This window comes from Belonocnema kinseyi, chromosome 6 (genome assembly GCF_010883055.1).
Source record: "Belonocnema kinseyi isolate 2016_QV_RU_SX_M_011 chromosome 6, B_treatae_v1, whole genome shotgun sequence".
NCBI classification, from domain to species: Eukaryota; Metazoa; Arthropoda; class Insecta; order Hymenoptera; family Cynipidae; genus Belonocnema; species Belonocnema kinseyi.
In genome coordinates this window covers 120,899,113-120,920,485 of record NC_046662.1, presented here as the reverse complement: position 1 = coordinate 120,920,485, position 21,373 = coordinate 120,899,113, and the positions used below count along the sequence as shown (strand labels likewise).

General features: G+C 30.8%; 1 protein-coding gene across 4 annotated transcripts in view; it reads left to right on the top strand.

Annotated features, from left to right (window-relative positions):
- The window catches only part of LOC117174063 (histidine triad nucleotide-binding protein 1), a 117,819-nt gene that overhangs the window by 12,779 nt on the left and 83,667 nt on the right, over nt 1-21,373 (top strand). The window contains exons 2-5 of one of the 4 annotated variants that reach the window (XM_033362727.1): nt 15,917-16,082; nt 16,931-17,032; nt 17,197-17,510; nt 20,151-20,356. The exons of the other annotated variants lie outside the window; for them this stretch is intronic. Of the exons in view, the coding sequence (XP_033218618.1) occupies nt 15,917-16,082; nt 16,931-17,032; nt 17,197-17,279 (351 nt within the window). The 3' untranslated portion in view covers nt 17,280-17,510; nt 20,151-20,356. The remainder of the gene's footprint in view (nt 1-15,916; nt 16,083-16,930; nt 17,033-17,196; nt 17,511-20,150; nt 20,357-21,373) is intronic. 4 annotated transcript variants of the gene reach the window in all.

The following is a 21,373-nucleotide window of genomic DNA, read 5'->3' as shown; positions in this document are numbered from 1 at the left end:
TTGCTTTAGATAACAAGTAATAATGATCGCGCGCATGTTTCTTTTATAGTTAAGTGAAATTAAAGAGTAAATCAAATCCGTCAAAGGACCCCGCACTAAATGTATGGGAAATTGGCTTTCGGTATATTTAGCTGAAACTTTGTAATTTTTAAGGTTATAAGTGCCGAATGAAATATCCGTAAAAAAATCCAAAAAATGGACAGTTTTAGCGCTATGCGGCGCTAAGCGCTCAAGATCAGTGAATGAAACGAATTACAACAGATTTTGTTACAAAAGCGATGTCAACATAGAAATCACGGTTCAGATCGTGGTCTGTCATATTTTCGCCTACACCGTTGACTCCTATAGCGCGCTTCTTAAAACGATCAAATTCTAAGCGCCCAAGAGTAAAGTTCAAATCTTCTGCGCTTAGCGTTTGACCGTTCTGAGAAGCGCGCTATATGAGTCAACGGTGTTGACTCATATTGTCATTGGTTTGGCTAAACATGTTACTGACCACTTCTTGATGCGTGTTTCGTATACATATATCGCTTGTGTCGCTAAAGCTGCTAGGATTGGTTCTATTCGCTGATCATGGGCGTTTAGCGTTCGGCCCTCTGGCGAAGGGTACACTGTTATTATCGATGTGCGCACTAGCTACTAATGTTACTTTGGATACCATTTCTGTCTTTAAAAAAGTAATTACTTAGTCAAGTTCAAATCTTTGGACGCTTAGCGTTTAATCGTTTCGAGAAGCGCGCAATATAAGTCATTGGTTTGGCTAAACATATTACTGACTACTTTCTGATGCGTGATTCTTATAGTGACATTGCTTTTGTCGCTAAAGTTACTAGGATTGGTTTTATTCGCTGATCTTGAGCGCTTAGCGTTCAATCCTCTTGCGAAGGGTAGATTGTTATTATCGGTATGAGCGCACTAGTTACTAATGTTACTTCGGGTACCATTTCTGCCTTTAAAGAAGTGATTAATTAGGCAAGTAAAAATCTTGGGCGCTTAGCGTTTGATCGTTTTGAGAAGCGCGCTATATGAGTCATAGGTTTAGGCGAAAATATGACAGACCACGATCTGAACCGTGATTTCTATGCTGACATCGCTTTTGTAACATAATCTGTTGTAATTCGTTTTATTTACTGATCTTGAGCGCTTAGCGCCGCATAGCGCTAAAACTGTCCATTTTTTTGGATTTTTTTTACGAATATTTCATCCGACACTTATAACCTTAAAAATTACAAAGCTTGAGCTAAATCCACCAAAAGCCATTTTCCCATACATTTAGTGCGGGGTCCTTTAAACAAAATTTTAATATATATTATTTGTGAACCATTAAAATAGAATAAGGGTACTCCATAGATTTGGTATGTAAGAAGTTCCTGTATTTTTTATATCTAGTATAGAAAAGAAATAGGTTTTTAAATATTTCAATAAACTGAGTTCCTCGACATACTGTACAGTATGGTTGTCATCGCTTATATCATCTGCTAATTCACCCATTACTCTTTGAACGTCCTGAAGAACTTGACCAGTAATTTTGTATCAAGACTTAATACCTATAACATATAATATTACTGTTAGTAAATACTTTATATTTTCTTTCATATAATTATTAATTTTAAAGTTGTTAACAGAATATTAAATTTTTTCCTTTGCTAACTAAATTTGCGCAAACATAAGTACAGTACACTTAATGCCATGTAATTCATTTTAAATTTTAAAATCAAAATTGGATATCCTTGATTTAGAATCCGAAAATGGAGGAGAAATTTTTTAATTCGATGAAATCCGATAATGTAAACAAATGCGATTAGCACTTTTTCCACAAAATAATTAAATTTTTAAGCAACAGAGACGAATTTTGAACGAAAAATATCATAATAAACTTTATAACTAACCATCACAGCAATAGGATATACCAAGATATCCCATTTGATCCCATTTATCTCCCAGGTTGTCCCAAGGATATCCTAGGGATAACCCGTCGGATATCCAGCAAGGCGGAAATTTGGATATCCCAGAGATAACCCCAAGATATCTAGGATATCCCTGGGACGTTTCTGGGATATTCAAATTCCCAAGCAGGATTTATAAAATCAATTTGTATCCTACTTGGACCATTTGAATATCCCGGAAACGTCCTAGGGATATCCTGGGGTTATCCCTGGAATATTCAAATATTAGTTAGCTTTTCAATCAAAATAGTTTCATTTCCTTATTAGAATAAATAAAAAAAAAGATGAAGAAGTAGTTACATTTTCAAAGAAAGTAATGAACTTTCAAATAAGGTTGTAAATATCTAACTGGAATAGTTCAATTTCATGCCAAAAAAATTGATTTTCTACAAAAAAGAAGAATTTTCCACAAATTAAATGATTTTAAAACGAATAGTGTACTTTTTAAGGTTGTATGTAAAAAAATCAATCTCTGGTTGGCTTTTTAGAAAAAGGAGCTATATTAAAATGAAATAATGATTTATATGCTAAATTAATTTCAAATTTTTAAACTATACCGATGCGGAGATAATTAATGTCAAAGTTGACAACTTTAACATGTAGTCCATGAACAGTGCATAGGCACTCTTCACATTTTAATTTATAGTATTTAAACGCACTGGTAGAGAAATTTAAAAAATGTCGATATTAGTGCTGCTTGAAAATATAAATTAAAGAAAATATATCAAGTTTTTCCACCGTGCACTTTCATAGATAATTCAATGAAAAACATTGAAATTTCAGTCACTTTTAAACTAATAAAAATGACAGTATCGCATAGCAGCAACACTGTTTCCTCTCTCCAGCTTATCTGCTGTACCAAGCTATTCAAACGCACATGACAGTTGATTAGCCATGATTAGGTTTTAATTGCGACGTTGCACAATCTACGAATCTGCCGCTGGTATAGTAGTGGTAACTATACGTATACATACATCCTTCGAATTCTATGCTAGTAGTGCACTGAAATCTTCACCATGCGGGCCCGTGAAATTTTTTCAATGTAGTATGGCTTGACGGCGCCCCACGGAACTCTACTATTTGTACAGGGATGGGATTTACATACAACCTTAAATGCAAAATATCAATTTTCAACCAAACAGTGGAATTAAAAAAAAAAAGATCAAGTTATTTTCAAAAAAGTAATTACATTTTCAACTAGTGATGAATTTTAAATTAAAATTATGAATTTTCAACCAAAAATATTAATTTTCGACAACAGAGTTTAAGTTCTTCTAAATCTGAATTATAATTCTTTAAAAAAATGAACGGTCCATGTAAAAAATTCCCTGTTCTAAATGAAATTATATTTATTTACCGAAACTCTCCGCCCTGAAATAAAAAGGACAATTATGTTCTAAAATTCCAAACAATTAATCCAAAACCATTCCAAAACCATTAATGCAATAAATGCAAATACAATAAAATTAATAAAAACTGCAGTTTATCGAAAATTCCTTGAAGGCGCAGTCCAATGGTTAAAACTGTTCCATTATTCTTCCCATCTATCTCCATGAGATTGCGCCCTGACTCAGGTTTTTCCTGACGATCCCTGATCAGTTTTAAATTTCCTGACGTTCTGAAATTCCCTGACCCGTAGTAACCCTGTTAAGCCTAAGTGAAGAAAAAATCTGTCAACGTTAAAGGCTCGAAAATTAAAAGTTTAATTACAAATTAAGGAACATGTTTTTCCCAGTATTTCCCGTATATTCAAAATATTTCCTTTTTTTCTTACTTTCTCGCAAGTAAACTACATTAAGATGTAAACATAACATGCAAACAAATATTAAGTTCAAAATTCCTCTTACCGATTCCACATATGTTAGAACAGTTTCTTTATCCAAAAAATCCATTGACTCATTTTCACAACCGGCAGTGAATCCACTTTCCCTGTACTTGCTCCATGTACAACTTTTGGTAATGGTACCGTGTAGCTCGAGGGATATCACTGCAAAAAACCTTGCATATAATCTTTGTAATATTCAGGCCTCTCAGAATCCATTAAATTCTGTGAAGTAAGTAAGCCACATTTAGTTAAAGAAACAAAAATTTGATTAATTTTTGTTTCTTTTATTTACGTAAATATTCAAAAGTTCATTCTTATTTTCTAATATATTTCCGATGTTTATAGAATTAAAGTTCGCATACACAAAGGTAATTTTAGTTGATAGCGCTAAACTACAAATTAGACCAAACTGAAAACTTATCTGACATGTTTAATTCGTGAATTTTTAAATATTTGAACACAATAAATTTTCACTAATCTAAAATTTTGGTAATTGGATAGTTTTGATCTTCAGTATTGTTGTGCGGACAACTGTCAGAGAAGCTGATAGAATTTAGAAAAAATCCCTGTCATTTCCCGTGGGATTCTCGCTTGATTAGAAAATACTTATTGATAAATAATAGTCAATAGAATCATAATCTTAATAATCAAAAGCATTAAATCTACACACTGAGTAATAAAGTCAAATAATAATCGAGGGGCTATTCACTCACACATTTAATCATTTTGACGCTTGAAATCTTCTTAAATCTCTTATATGTAACGCAAGATAGTAAGAAATAAGGAAAAATAAGATTCGATAAGCATCAGTAAGTTAGAGAGTGTATTAAAATTAGAAATAAGATTTTAAGCAAAGAAATCTCTATTTAGCTGACTGAGTAGCGCGGTACAGTGAAAATAACGACACATAGGGGTAAATAAGAGGCAATAAGAGAAATAACTCGGGAGAAGTTGGAATCTTGTGCAGAATTTCGCGCATGCGCCAGCACAAAATCAGCTGACACAAAATAACGTCGAAAATTCAAAGAATATGTAGATTCTCCGAGAGATGCTCAAATATGAACTTATCACTGACAAATTTGAAAAATTAATTTTGCCATTGGAAATTTTAACGATAAATAATAAATCGTAAATTTAGAGAAAAAGGATTCAAAATTTGATTACAATAATTAACGAATAAATAATTCTAAATGAAAAAAGGCGAATCATCGATGTGGAACGTTAGACAGTTAAGGGTGGAATTTTCCCACTTTGGGTAAAAAGGTAATAAAATCCCGGAAGTTGATTTGAATTATTACCTGAACGAAATTTATAGCTATATAGTAATTTATATTTCCTTTGCCCTTTTTTTGTTATATATGGTTCTGTGCCACCTTAGCGTTATAAAAAATACATGATGAAAACCATAAAACCAATTTTTACTCCTCGCCTAATTTAGGGCTGATTGAGGACTAAGTTGGGCCCGTATATTGCCGAATTTTGGGCTCTACTATTTTTTACAAAAAATAAAATAGCCCAAAATTTGGGACTACGGACCCAAATTAGTCCTCATAAAGCCCTAAACCATGCGAGGGGTAAAAATGGGTTTTATGGTTTCTTCACGTATTTTTTATAATGTTAAGATGGCAGAACACCATATATAAAAACAAAAAAAGGGCAAAGGAAATATCGCACGACCTTCGGTCGATGATACTACAGGAGCCTTAAATGAGCCTGAAATTATGCAAATGAGAAGAAAATTAAATTATTTTTTTTGTGAATTTGTTTAAACATTTAAAAAAATGTTTAATTATGATATTCTCAGAGCTCTAAATGAGCCCAAAATTATTCTATAACGTGAATTTTCTGTAAAATCATTCCGTTACGTTTTACAGCAATCTTGGACCAACTTCTTGTTAAGTTATTGCAAACACTATTTTTTACAAAAAATAAAAGAGCCCAAAATTTAAGAGTACGGGCCCAAATTGGTCCTCAATAAGCTCTAAATGATTCAAGGGGTAAAAATGGGTTTTATGGTTTTCTTCACTTTTTTATAATGTTAAGGTGGCAGAACAACATACATAACAACAAAAAAAAAAGGGCAAAGGAAATATCGCACGACCTTCGGTCGATGATACGACAGGAGCCTTAAATGAGCCTGAAATTATACAAGAGAAAAGAAAATTATTGTTTTTTTTGCAAATTTTTTTAAACAATAATTGTTTAAACTATTAAAAAAAATTAATTATCATATTCACAGAGCCCTAAATGAGCCCTAAATTATTCTTTTTGGTGAATTTTCTGTAAAATCATTTTTATTACATTTTACGGCAATGTTCGGCCAGCTTAACATTAAGCTAGCGCAAACGCCATTTTTTTCAACAAATAAAAGAGCCCAAAATTTGGAACTACGGGCCCAAATTAGTTCCCAATGATCCCTAAATTATGCGATGGGTACAAATGGGTTTTATGGTTTTCTTCGCGTATTTTTTATAATGTTAAGGTGGCACAACACCATATTTAACAAAAAGAAGGGCTAAGGGAATATCGCACCTCTTTCAGTTGATCATATTTCAGAAGCCTTAAATGAGCCTGAAATTATGGATGAGATACGAAAAGAAAATAATCTTTTTTTGGTAAATTTGTTTAAACAATAATTGTTTAAAATTTTTATTGTTAAATTCAAATATCATATTCATGGAGCCGTAAGTGAGACTTAACATAGGGTAGAAGAAATTTGTTTTATTCATTTTTACTATATTTGTTTAAACAAAAATTGTTTAAACAATTTGTCTTCATTCTTCATTATCATATTCTCAGAGCCCTAAATGAGTCCTTAATTATTCTATAACGTGAATTTTCCGTGAAGTCATTTTTAGTACGATATACAGCAATGCCCGGCCAGCTTAACGTTAAGCTAGCGCAAACACTGTTTTTTACAAAAAATAAAAGAGCCCAAAATTTGGGACCACATCTCTATACCTTGATAGTGTTGTGGCAGCTTAACGTACCTGAAAAATTGTAAATCCCTAGAGATCTTTGATATCCTTGGAGATTCAATACGATCCTTTGAATCTGGCGAAATTCTTTGAAATACGTTGAAATTTTTGGAATCGCTAGAAAAACCTTAAAATCGAGCTTTGAATATTTAGAAATTCCACACACAATTTTGAAATCGCGTTTAGTTTTTGAAATATCTTGAAATCCAATGCCATTTGTTAAAATATATTAAAATATTTGAAATTTCCGTAAATCCTCTGTAATGATTGTAAGTCTTTTAAAATATATAAATATGTAATCGTAAAAATCGATCAAGATTAGTAGAAATCATTTGAAATCTTTGAATATAAATAAAATTAGGGTAAAGTGGGGCGAGATGAGCATAGCTGTCCTTTTCACGTCAGTATTTAAAATCTGCTAATTCATTGCTTGAAAGTAAAGCATTATATATATTCTACAAACATTTTTTATTAAAATTTTGCCAAGATAAAAGTAACTAAAAAAGTATAAGCGGAATTAGAAACGAAAATAAAGAACAAGTGCGCTTGGCTCATATAGCCTCATGCCTGGGGCGGGATGCGCCAGGCATTGGGGTGAGATGGGTCACTTAATTAAATGTCTTATTATATATTATTTGTAATTAAGAGTCTTGTTAAGTGTGAGTATTTTAAAATGAAAACATCTTACACATAGCTTTCCGAAATTGAACGGAAAATTTAAATTTTTTAACTTCAAAAAGATGTAATCGTTAATCCTAACATCTACTGTAGCTAACACTACAAAGAGTAAATAGAAAAACGAATTATATCCACATATCTTTTAATAATTATATTACAGAAATAAATATAGCAATTTTTCGACTTGACCATGTACATTATCTCAGTAAAAGATAAATTCTACAATACGTAAACTCCCAAATACTAGACTGGTTTACTACAATTACTGCATGACACTGAATTTCATATATATTCGGGTATTTAACAGTTTTCTTAAACGTATGCCGTATTTTTAAACCACAACAATGTTTTTCTTATTTTTATAACATTTTAGAAGTTTTAAAACAAATTTATTTAAGAAATATATCAGAAAAACAGTGCTCTCTCTTCTGATTGACAGCAACTCATATTATTTTATCATACCTATACCAGTACTGCTGTCATACTTTCTCTGAGAATTTTTGTCGACAAGATTAGTTTTTTATATGTTTATACAATAATTAACAACCTGCACAATCTGATAATATAAAACATTGCATCCTAACATACTGACTGCTACACTAAGAGGTTAGGTTAATACACAGGAAGAGGTGGCTCATTCCGCCAAAGAATAGTGGCTCATTCCGCCCTATATGACATTTTCTAGTCAAATAAAATTTTTACCTATTTCGGTTTAACAATTATATATAAATTTGTTGAAAACTTAAGTTCTAATAAATAAGATATCTAAATAACCACTGGAAAAACATCTAATATGTGATTTTGCGTGATTCTTGAACTTTCTAAACAAATGCGAAATAGCAGAATACAGGTCTTAAAATTTTTACTTTCGTTTTTTCCAGATTTATTCAACATTAAGCGCAAAATGTTAAGAAAAGAAGTTTGATCATGTTTTTCCTGATATTAATACAAAAAGCATTTACAAAATAAATGATAACCTACGAGAAAATGAAGTGACTCATACTCAGAAAAATGGTCGGTTGACATATCCATTTTTGATTGGTTAAGAAATAGTTGGTTAGTATATCTGATCAGAATGATAGACCATCTTAAATGATGTGATTCGTATTATTAATATTAATTATATTATTCTATTTGGAGAAAGAAGAATAAAATTATCTGACGTTAAAAAGGAGGATTTTTTAGTGTAAATTACCGAAAATATTCGAAAAGTGAAGAATTTAGGCTATTTGGATTTAGCATAAAAAACCCAACAACCTTGTTTATATAATTGAGCTCTTGGGTGTAAGAACGGCCTACTTGCATTTTTCGTAAGGTCGAAAGTCGAGTTCAGTCTAATCACGTGACTAAGTTGCTTGAGAGATAAAATATTGCGGTTACGGGATATGCATTTACGCAATGGCAGTTGAATGGAAATCCTAATTCTTAGATTCGCCACATTTGTAAACACAAAATTTGGGTTGGGAGAAGTGTCAAGTTTTGGAAAATCTCGTGAGTTTTTTTATAAACAAATCATGAGACTGTATGATAGGGCAACATTTGCAATTGTTTTTTATAAGTGGTTGAAAGCACAAAATTGTTCGGACTGTCAGGATGATAGTCCTAAAGTTTTTCATTTAAAATTAGGTTATGTACAATATTATGTTCTTTATTTAAGTATATTGAAAATTAGCAATGTGTTTAAATCTTGCACCTGACTGAACTTTTGTGAAGCATTATGTACTCGGATTAATATTACAGAAAAAGAAATTAATTTGATGTTTTACAGCTCTGTCGTATTTGACAGCCCCATTTTTACAACATTTTTCTGTTAATTTATATTTGTATTTTTCATTAAGAAAACTTTGACTTTGATGTGTCCGTAATAAGAAACGAAAGTGGATAGTTGCTGCAAAATTCTATTAGAAAACTCTATAGTAAATTATATTTACATTTGAAATTAAAAAGTGACTTCGAAAATAAGAGGTACTCGATTATGTTTGTTCAAATTCGACATTAATTACCCTCAACTAAAGATTTGAACCACACTCAGAAAAATAATTGGATGGTGGAACCTGAGAATTGGATGTGATATCCAATTGAGTTGGATCCTGCATCGCCATCCCATTAGTTGGCTGAGACAGCCATTTTTATTGCATGAGTTAAAATTGGCTGTGGCATCCAACTGAGGAGGATAGCTGATACTATAAGTTGGTCGCCTCATCCAACTATACTGGAGCTTGCTACTATCATCTTAGTTAGGACATCTAATCTAAATGTAGCTATATTTATTTCTATTGTATCGTACATCTATTTTTTTTTATAATAGGACCATATACTTGCATGCATGGGATAAGCTGCAGCAGTTCTATAAAAAGCAAATCAAAAAGTTGAATGTTTTTTTTTAAATGCAGATTTATTCTAAAATTAACATATAGAGGGCCTAAAAAAAAGATGTAATTTTTATTTGCAGGGTCACCTCTAAAAAAGCTATATATACACATACATAATTTTATAAAGATACCATAAAAATTATTATTATACTATAAATTTCAAACAATACCATATCATCTATACAGAATACGAATCTTTGTAACAAGGAAGACGAATTTTTGAATAAATTACAACAATTTTCAAAGAAAAAAGTTCAACTTGTAACCGGATTAATTTTTTTAATAATAAAAAATAAAATTTTAATCAAATAGTTAAGCTTGTAACCAAGAGGATTAATTTTTTTTATCAAAAAGACGATTTTGTAACAAAATACATACATTTCTTCCCAAATAGTTGAGTTTTCAACCCAAAGATTAAATTTCTATACAAAATGTGAATTTGCAACAAATTACATCAATTTTGAGCTAACATCTTTGAACAAAGAAGATTATTTTTTACCAAAAAATAAGCATTTTTTTTATAAAATTACATTAGTTTTCAACCCAATAGTTAAATTTGTAACAAAGAGGATTATTTTTTTTTACCAAAAAGACGAATTTTTAACAAAAAACATACATTTCTCAGCAAATAGTTGCGTTTTCAAACAAAAAATTAAATTTATATACAAAATATGAATTTACAACAAATTATATCAATTTTAAACCAAAAGTTTTCAACAAAGATGATTATTTTCTACCAAAAAAGACGAATTTTTGAACAAATTACATCAATTTCCAACCAAATAATTAAACTTGTAACCAAGAGGATTATTTTTTTTTACCAAAAATGACGAAGTTTTCAACAAATTACATCAATTTTCAACAAAATAGTGGTACTTTTAACAAAAAAAAATATTGCCTACCAAAAAAGACAATACATACATTTCTAACCAAATAATGGTGCCGAAAATAAAAATTCGTCTTTTTCGCGAAAAGATTAATCTGTCAAATAATAGGCCAGATAATATACATATAAATTAATGTCATAACAATAAAAAAGTATATAAAAATGATACTTTATCAGTAGCTGGACAAATTTTTCGGGTAAATTCTTCCGGCTACTGGCACTCTGCTTTAGACGGATGAATTTTCTGGAGTAAATTCATTCGGCTACTGGCAGTGTGCTGTAGCCGGACGATTTTTCTGGAGTAAATTCATCCGTATAGATGGACAGGTAAGCGCAGCCTAAACTAAATTAAAGTAAAGAAAATATGATAGAATTCACATTCTCATTGTCACAAAAAGTAATGTAAAAAAACTCAATAATGAAATACCGTCTCCATTCTGGAAGTGCTCAAAAATCGCTGCAGCCCTGCTAATAATTTTGCTGCAAGCCTGATTGTGGCACAAGTTTATTGACGTCTTCTTTAAAAGGGAAAATTAATGCTGCATAATCAATCAATTCCTCTGCAAAACAGAAGAAAGCTTCAGACTCAATTCAAACTTTTGATTTTGAGATTAGGGTCACAATAAGCGTCTTCAAAGATAAAATAAACTATGGGTCACAACAACAGTAGGAACAGAATTAAAAAGTATATCAAAACATATATATGGGATTATTCAGAAAGGAAAAAAACTGAATTGTCTGTAACAATCAATGCGCGGTTCATAACCTCTAAAAGTCACGCATAGCCTACATAAATTCTAATTCTATGAAGAATATACGTATAGCACGAAGTAGTATGAGGAGAACCCACTCTCGGAAAATTTGGACGCGTGGATTCGGATTTAGTTAGTTTGCATCGCTCGTAGTGCCTCTTGTGGAAAATTGAGAAACCCTTGAATTTTCACAATATGGCAGTTGTGTCATCATGGCAACTGATAAACAGAAACAAAGACAGTGGCACTTTTATGGAACTTTTAATAATGTACACTCGAAATCTTTTTGATTTGGCATATTTAAAATGGAACACCTGACATTTGGTGTCTAAAATCATCCAAATGACTATGCTAGGGCAAACGAAGTGACATTTTTCAAGCCTGTCATTTGCAAAACTTGTGTTTCAACGCTTTTCCGCAAGAAGCGCTACGAACGATGCAAACTAACTGAATCCGAATCCACGCGTCCAAATTTTCCAAAGATCGCATGGGAGTGGGGTCTCCTTATACTACTTCGTGACGTATAGCAATACTTACGCTTGAATTTTTCACCAATGGGGCCAACTGCCACTTCGTCAATAACTGCACGGTTTGTTGGTCCATTACTGATTATTGAAAACAACGTCTGCAGACCATCCATCAAACGAATTGGCTATCCTAGTCGTACCAATTAAAAATCAATTTTACTGAAATCACAAATACTTGTTTTTATTTGTCGAATATCGGGAGATCTCTTCGGAACCTGCTGTGTTGAACGATGCAAAATATGATTATACTATTTTGCTAGTCATATTTTTTAGGTAAAGTTAATTATTTTCAATAGAAAAGTCAACTCATACTTTTGATTTAGAATAATTCTCTTTTGGTTAAAAATTCTAATATTCGGTTACAAATTTAATTATTTTGTTGAAAATGTAATTACTTTGATCAAAGGTCAGCTTCTGTGGTCGAAAATTCAACTGTTTTGTTTAAAACTTGTCTTTTTGAAAATCCGTTCTTTTAGATTAATAATTAATTTGTCCTTAGAAGAGTCATCTTTTTATTGCAAATTCATCTCTCATGGTTGAAAGTTAATTTTTTAAAAAGTTTTTTTCGAATATTTTTAATTCCGAATGTATCTTTTATGGTTAAACATTTACTTATTTTGTTGGAAGTGCAGCTATTTTGTTGAAAAGTCTTTTTTATTGATGGATAATTATTTTTATTTCAAAAGTTAACTATTATCAGGGCGGCCCCACCCGAGAGAAGTGGTGAAGTGGTAAAATTATAAAATTGGAAGATTTCAGGTTAAAATTTCGAAAACAGGAGAATGCCAAAACATAAGAAATTTAATACTTCAAGTTTAGTGTTTTGGAAATTAGATAATTTAAAATTCAGAGGAATTGAAATTGTATTTTTTATAATTAAAAGATTTTAAAATAAATACATAATTGGAAATTCAAAACTTTTGAATTTGAATAATGTTAAACTCAAAGCAATTAAAATATGACAATATGAAATAAAAAACTAAAATGAATTTTTCAAAGTCAAAGCTTCTGAAATTCTAGTATTTTAAATTATTATAACATGACAAAATTATAATTTCACATTAAAACTGATTAGAAAAAATGCTCTAAAATCAAAAAATGAATTGAACTCTACTAAAAAAAAGTTCAAAATAAATTTTGATATTAAAACTTTATTTCAATTCTTTGAAGATAATGTAAATCGTTTAAAAAGTAATAAGCTTTAAATTGCTAATTATACTTTTCAAAATGCAATCAATTAAATTTTAAGTGCAAAATTAAAAACTGTGAATGAGAAAAACTAAAAATTTAGCGTTCAACATGAAAATTAAGAACTATAAAATTGTAACCGTGTAAAATTATCGAAATTATTCAATTACTGATGTATCCATTTCAGATAACTTAATATTTATCTTTCTTTATTCTTAACTCAATTTTTAACTTTTTAATTTCAAATATTCCTTTAAATCATTATTCATTCTTGAAATTTTACAATGCAATATTTTTCAATTTAAAATTATTTATTTGTTCAATGCTTAAACTAAAAATCAAACAATTTTAAGCCATTACATTGAAAATTGAAAATTAAAAAAAATACTACAAAACTAGATCGCTGTAATATGATTTCAATTTTTGAAATTGTACAATTTTAAGCATTTCAATTCGAAATTGCTTTATATTGTAACTAAAAGTATTACATTAAAAACTGTCTATCAATGCTTCTAATATGAAATTTTGAAATATTTAATAGCGGAATTGTCCTGAATTTTTGAATATTTTAAATTGAAACCACAATATTGTGAGATTTTAATACGGCTAATTTATTAGTAATACTCGCAAGTTCCACATGATGCAGTATCAAGTGACATTCAAAACGACTGGATAGATTTTTTTACTAAAGAATGTAAGTTCTATAAAAAAGTCACTGTCATTTTGATCCTTAAGAACTGCAGAATTTTAAGTATTGCGAGAAATATTGTGGACCTCTGAAGTTTAATTATTCTAAAACCTTTCAAAATCCTATGATTTCTAATTAGAAACATTGAAAACTTGGAAAACGTGCGAATTATGAAATACGGGAAATCTTCCGGTGTAATGTTTCTCTCCCGATTTATCCAGGTTCTTCTAAATGGGGCCACCCTGATTAGATGAAGAATTCCAAATCAAATAATTCACTGAACTTTCAAACAAAATAATTAAATTTTTAACCAAAAGAGATATGTTAACTTTTCAAATAAAAATAATTATCAATAAAAAAAATACTTTTTAACAAAATAGCGGCACTTCCAACAAAATAATTAAATGTTCAACCATAAGAGATACATTCGGAATCAAAAATATAAGAACAAAACTTTTAAAAAATTAACTTTCAGCCATTAGACATGAATTTTAAATAAAAAGATGACTCTTCTAAGGACAAATTAATTATTATTCTAAAAGAACGGATTTTCCAAAAAGACGTGTTTTAATGAAAGCGGTTGAATTTTCGATCACAGAGGCTGACCTTTGATCAAAGTAATTACATTTTCAACGAAATAATTAAATTTGTTACCGAATAGTAGATTTTTTAACCAAAAGAGAATTATTCTGAACCCAAAGTATGATAGTTGACTATAGTATAGTATAGAGTTTTCAAATCGAATTTTGCTGCAACTATCCACTTTCGTTTCTTATTACGGACACATCAAAGTCAAAGTTTTCTTAATGAAAAATACAAATATAAATTAACAGAAAAATGTTGTAAAAATGGGGCTGTCAAATACGACAGAGCTGTAAAACATCAAATTAATTTCTTTTTCTGCAATATTAATTCGAGTACATAATGCTTCACAAAAGTTCAGAGTGAAGTGCAAGATTTAAACGCATTGATAATTTTTAATATACTAAATAAATAACATAATATTGTACGTGTAATTATATTGTACATAACCTCATTTTAAATGAAAAACTTTAGGACTATCACCCTGAGAGTCCTAACACTTTTGTGCTTTTAATCACTTATAAAAAACAATGCCAAATGTTGCCTTATTAAACAGTCTCATGATTTGTTTATAAAAAAAACTCACGAAATGTTCCAACACTTGACACTTCTCCTAACTCAACTTTTGTGTTTACAGTTGTTACGACTCTAAGAATTAGGATTTCCATTCAACTGTCATTGCATAAATGCGTATCCCGTAATCGCACTATATTATCTCTCGAGCAGTTTAGTCACGTGACTAGACTGGGCTCAACTTTCGACCTTACGAAAAATGCAAGTAGCCCGTTCTTGCACCCAACCACTCAATTAATGTTAATTAATTTCAAATTTTTTTAAAATCTCGAACATATTCGAACATCGAATTTTTCATACTCAAAATACTTAATATAATATCGTTCGAAATGTATCAATTAAATTTAAAGAAAAAAATTTTAATATGAAATGAAAAAACGTAATTTTTTTAATTGATAGAAAATTTTAAAAACAAGCAACTTCATATCTGAGAGTATGTAATGTTTTATCTAAATTATTGTTAGTTTCTGAGTAGAAAATAATTTTTATTTCTAACGCCGAGCATAAATGGAAGAATAATTTTCTTTCGCAGAAGATAATATCTATTTTTACAAAAAAAAAATCAATGCAAACTAAATTCTTAGTTTTGACCAATTCAAGGTTTTGACCAAATTCACGGCTTTCCCAGTCAGTTGCGCCACCCTGCTAGATTAAAGCATGTATAAAGTATTCCATAGTTTTTTCTGTCAAAATTCAGTTAGCATTGAGGACATTGAAGAAAAAAATAACGTAAAAAGATTAAAATTCCCAAACAAAAGAATGACCAGTTTTTGCTCAAATAGTGCTGAGCGAAAAAACGTTACACCGAAGGAATGAAGTTTAACGATTATTTGCTCAAATATTTTTAACTTGCAGAAAGTAAAATAAAAATAATCATGAGCAAGACATATTTATTATCAATGTGTTTTGGGCAATATTCAGAAAGGAAACGCAAAGAGGACATTGTTTACCGGCGAGGATGCTTTTCAAGAGAACGAAGACCGTTTGATGAGAAGCAGAAAAAATCTGTTTTTATCTGATGAGTCGATCTCTTCTGACATAAGTGAAAAAACATTCGAGTTACAAATGTCACAAGAAGATAGAAACGGTAGGTGTATCAAGTATATAGCAATTGCTTTATTATAAAGAATAATTATGACAGTACAGACGTATTGAGAAAAGCTTAACCTAACTGACTTTGTGATTATGGTTCATTTCTTATACAGGGTGGCCGTTTTACTCGAGGACAAAAATTCTGTGTCATTTTTAGGTTTTTCCTATTTTACAAAAATGTTTCACGGTCATTGAAATTTAGATTCTAACTGTTTAAGCAAATTTTTTTCTTTTAATTTACAAAAATTGAATTTTAAATCAAAACATTCAAAGTGATGAGAGTATGTACCTCAAAGCCGACAAAGCTTTGAGAAACTTAATTTTTGACTATACTTAATTAAGTAGACAATTCAGAATATGAAGACGCATATAGATACTGCCGCCTAAAAGAGATCTTTTTGATAAAGTTATATTCAAGCATTCCAATTGCAAAGAATAAATATCCGAGCACGAAGCGCGATGCAACCCATTATCGAGCGTGAAGCGCGTGATTCAACAGACGCGCGCCCTAGGCGCGCTCAAACTTGTGAGCGAAGCGAGTCGCGCGCATAGCTAACGATGAGAATGTGCCCGTCAAACGTGCTGATTTTTCTTCTAAAAATTGTTCAAATTCCCGGTCATAAAATAAATTCACTGTAATTTTCCGGGTTTTCACGTTCTCAAAAGATTCTCGGTCATATACCGGTTTCCTGGTCCAGCAGCCACCCTGTTCTATCTGGCAATGCAGTAAAGCCCATTGAAACGACGATGTCACTTTCGTAAGGTTTTCTTTAGCACGGCAGAATTGCCCTCACAGCATTAGGATATATCGGGATATCCCATTTGATCCCATTTATCTCCCAGGTTGTCCCAAGGATATCACATGGATAACCTATCGGATATCCCGCAAGGCGGAAATTTGGATATCCCAGGGATCACCCCAGGATATCCCTGGGACGTTTCCAGGTGAGTTAGAAGATGACTCATTAAAAATTATAGTTTGGAATCCACAAATTCTGCCGATACTGTTTTATTAACCTCAGAAGAGGGGATCAGAAAAGGTGGGCGGTTTCGCAGTTTGCATCAGGGTTATGAACTAACAATCGAAACTAAAAGAGTTTCACTTCCAGAAAAAGGTGAACTGCTAACTCACCCAGCAGAGACTGCACAACCCAGCACTTCAGCAATTCCAAAAAGTAGTTCGTGTGCATGAGAAAGTACACCAGCGATTTTTCCATAAAAAGAAAGAGTCGAGCCCTCACGAAGAGAGAATGATAATGATGGATTAACTGTGCACTGTGGACCTCAAATGAACCACAGAGCTGCTCAACCACGTTACGAGTTCCTGCTTAGACAAATTGAGAATAATGGTTCATCTGTGCACCGCGGACCTCAAATGAACCAGAGAGATCCCCAACCTCGTTACATTTCCGAAGACGAGAAGGTACGAGTAAGATTAATACTTGTTAATTTTCGTCTAAAGCGGTCTTTATTAAATCAAGAATACTTTTTTGATATTCGTCATATTTTTATGTAAATCGGTTGTTCTTATTTATAATTTGGAGAACATTAAAAAAAAAGAAAAATTTCAGGATTTTTGCGTTTGCAAGTATTAACATTTAGGACCCAACAGACGTTTTTTTGCTATATTTAATTTAATTTCTGCACCTTTCTTAATACATAGCCTTTTATTAAAAAATGTTCAATTTCGCCGGGTATCGAATTAAAAGTATTGTGCCAGGGAAAAAGTTTCATGGTGTCTGGGAAATATATATGTGGCATGTACCCGGGAAAACTGGGAATTTACCGTGAGTTTGGTGCAACAAAAAACATATGGGAAAATTTCAGGAATTCTTTAGCAGTTCCGGAAAATCTGTGTTCATACATTTAAATTAGAATTTTTTATTTTCTACATAAAATTACTGAAGGCAGTATGAAAGTAAAACCAGAGAAATTTCTAGTGTCGATTTTTTTTTGCTATTTTTTTGTCGATTTGTTATCTATAAACATAGCATTTAGGAAACAGAACTTTTCACGATTTCTAGTAAATTGCAGATCTTATTATGGTCCTAAGTTTTTACAGTGGTCTGATGCAATGGAAAAACAAGAAAATCCCTGTAATTTCACGGTTTATTCTTGGATCACAATGAAATTATTCATACATTAAAATTACAAAATTCGAACGTTAAAAGCAAAATAAATTGCAAATTGAACTACCTAAAGGACATCTTTTCTGAATTTTAAAGTTTAATCATTGAATTAAAATTTTTTTAAATTTAAAAACTGAATTATTTACATGTATAAAATGAATGCTATGAACATCCTGAACAATATTAAATGAAATGCCTTGAAATGTCGTGTTTTGAAGTTTTTAACTTTTATAAATGAAGCAGTTGAAAGACTTCTGGTTATACAATAAGCACGTCAGAGCAAAAGAAAAGATTTCTTATAGTCGTGAGGAAAAGCGAGACAACTATCTTTGCGTTGTCTTGCTCTTCAGGCATTCTGCGTAAGATTTTCTCTTTCTAAAGACACTTGTCTTGTGTTTCCTCACGACTCTGAGGAGTCTTTCTTCTGCTCTGCCGTGCTCAAACATAAATCCACGTTATCATTTTCAATGCTCTTATGTTAATGAATGAATCAGTATATATTATTTTGAAGCAATTTCAGTTAGAAAATTAAAAATTGAACGATATTGAATTTCATTTAAATCTAATTACCTATTGAATTAAAACTTATATTATTTTGAATTAAAGTCGTTTGATATCAGTAATTGTTTCATAGTTATTTATACATCAACATTGAAAGTGTTCATTATAAGCTAAAAATTCAACAAAATTAAACAATTCAAATTATAACGTTTAAAGTTTAAATTTAGCAGTTTGAAATGTCACGGGTTTAAGGCTTTCTATTGGAAACAATTCAGTTTAAAATCGTTTAGTTTAGCACATTCTATTTATAATTGCTTATTTTGCGTAAACAATTGCACAGGTTAAAAATTCAATGTTTAAGACTAAAAAAATATTTGAACAAGGATTTGAAATTGAATAAAAAATTAAAATAGATAATAAAGTTCTAATCGGACATTTACTACATTTGTTTAACTTTAAGGATTTTTGAATCTGAAATTCTGATCTCCAAAATGCCCAGTCCATCGGCTAGTCTCTTTTAAAATTATCAGTTTTAGGGTAAAAAATTCTAAATTCAACGAGGTCGAGATTATATGTTTTTCTAATAAATTTTGTTCATGTTTTTGCAATCATTAAAGTATTTATTAATTCTGCAGAATTTTTTATTCGATTTTTCTTTTACAAATTGTAATTTTTTATGAGTAGTTATTTCAGTAATTTTATACCATTTATAATCAGCACATGCAAGGTGGAAGTTTCCAATTATTAAAACAAAATTTTTTTATGCTTTTTGTATGTTTCGTTTTGAGTGATCATTAATTTGAAGAGCGAATATTTGATATTAAATATTTTCCTTATAAGTTTTGGAATTATAACAATAGGAAGAAGTATTATACCAAATGGCAATAACAATCGAATTTAATCGACGTTTTGACAAAGCTGAGCTAATTTTTGAAGATCTCAAATTGGAACAAATAAGTCGTAACAATTTTTAAACGCTCCTCTTGCCCTGTCTCAAATGTTGATTTAGAAATAATGAAAGTCTTATTACCTCCTATCCTTTGAAAAAAATATACATTTTTTCAACTTGTCTTGTATCTTTTGGTATTTTTGGAACTAAGAAGAACGTGCGAAATGGAGACACTTACATAAAAAGAGAAAGCTGGGAAAAACGTTCATTTCGATCCGGGAAATCCGGGAATTCGCCAAAAATTTGAAAACGAAATTTCTCTTGACACCCTGCTGTAATGGCATTTTGAATCATTTAATATTTTCTTAATTTTGAAATTTGAGTTTAAGTAAAAAATTATATGTATTCTGTCATGTGATTTCAGCTATGAATACTCAAGGTTTTTAATTATATAATTCGTAAATAAATAATGGTAATGAAACAATAATATATATTACCCTGAAATATTTTGTTACTTTTTATTTACAATTATTCCTTTGAATAGGTGTATATTGGTGATGGGCGATACGTATACGAGGACGTGTGGGCCCTGATGCTTATGAAAAATGATTCGCGATTCGTTCGAGACATGGCCGAAGCATTGTAGGGCAGAGACACTCTGCGCCAGAGATGCCTGCGTAAAAAAATTCCGGAAATGTAGACGTTGGGGAAGATGACAGCATAAAGCCTTTGACCCCAGAAAAGTACCAGGTATATTATCAGAGTGTCTACACGACAGGAAAACCGGAAAATGAGCGGGAATTTGATTTAATGACTGGGATTTTTCTCTCGAATCTACTGATATGCTAATTAAAAGTGTTTAAATATATTTTATTTCTTGAATTCTAAGTTCGGACAAGGAATTTCAGTAAAAAATTATAATATTGAATTTGGGACAGGGATTTTGAGTGAAGAATTATCATTTTGACAATTGGGCCAGTACATTTCTATAAAGAATTATAATTTTTATTTTAAATTCACTTCAGAGCAGGAAATTTTGTTAATTATTTTAATTCTTACTTTAGGACATTCAGTTTCCGTACAGAATTGAAGTGGGGAAAGCTGAACGGTGCTAACATCCAATCAAACAAATTTTACAGAAAAAACAAACCTTTCTAAAGGAACAATTCTCAAGTGATTGTAATTAGCAATGTATTGCCAGAAATGGCAATGCAATTAGCACTGTTTAGATTTTCCTGCGTTTATAAATAAAAAAGGTTCATAATTCGTTAAGAAAGTCATCGAAAATCTATAATAGTTTCACTTGTTTTATAACAAAATAAACTTAGTGAACAGAAAAAATAACATTTGTAGTATTGTCCAAATGCTAATTTATGAATTAAGTTTGAATTGTTTGGAATTTTGAAACATTTGAATACATTGACATATCTCATTTTGGGGTTAAAATGTCAAAACTTTAATTTTTCTCACTGAAATAGGTGTAAAAAGCGGGAAAGGAGGTTTTTTAAGAATCCTCAATTTCATCAAAAAATGAATTTAGCACGGTTTAACTTTATTCTTCGAATTTTAAAAGTTTTTTGTTCCGTAATGGAATTTGTTTGAATTAAAAATTTATTTCATTTTTTAAAATAAAAATGCACCAGAATGTGTAACATCCCTCTTTTATTGTTATTATTATTATTACACCATTAAGCCATTTCCCTTTCGGGGTAGGCGTGACTCACTCGGCAGGGGAAAGGAGTAGTGTGTGGAAGGGATAGAGATTTT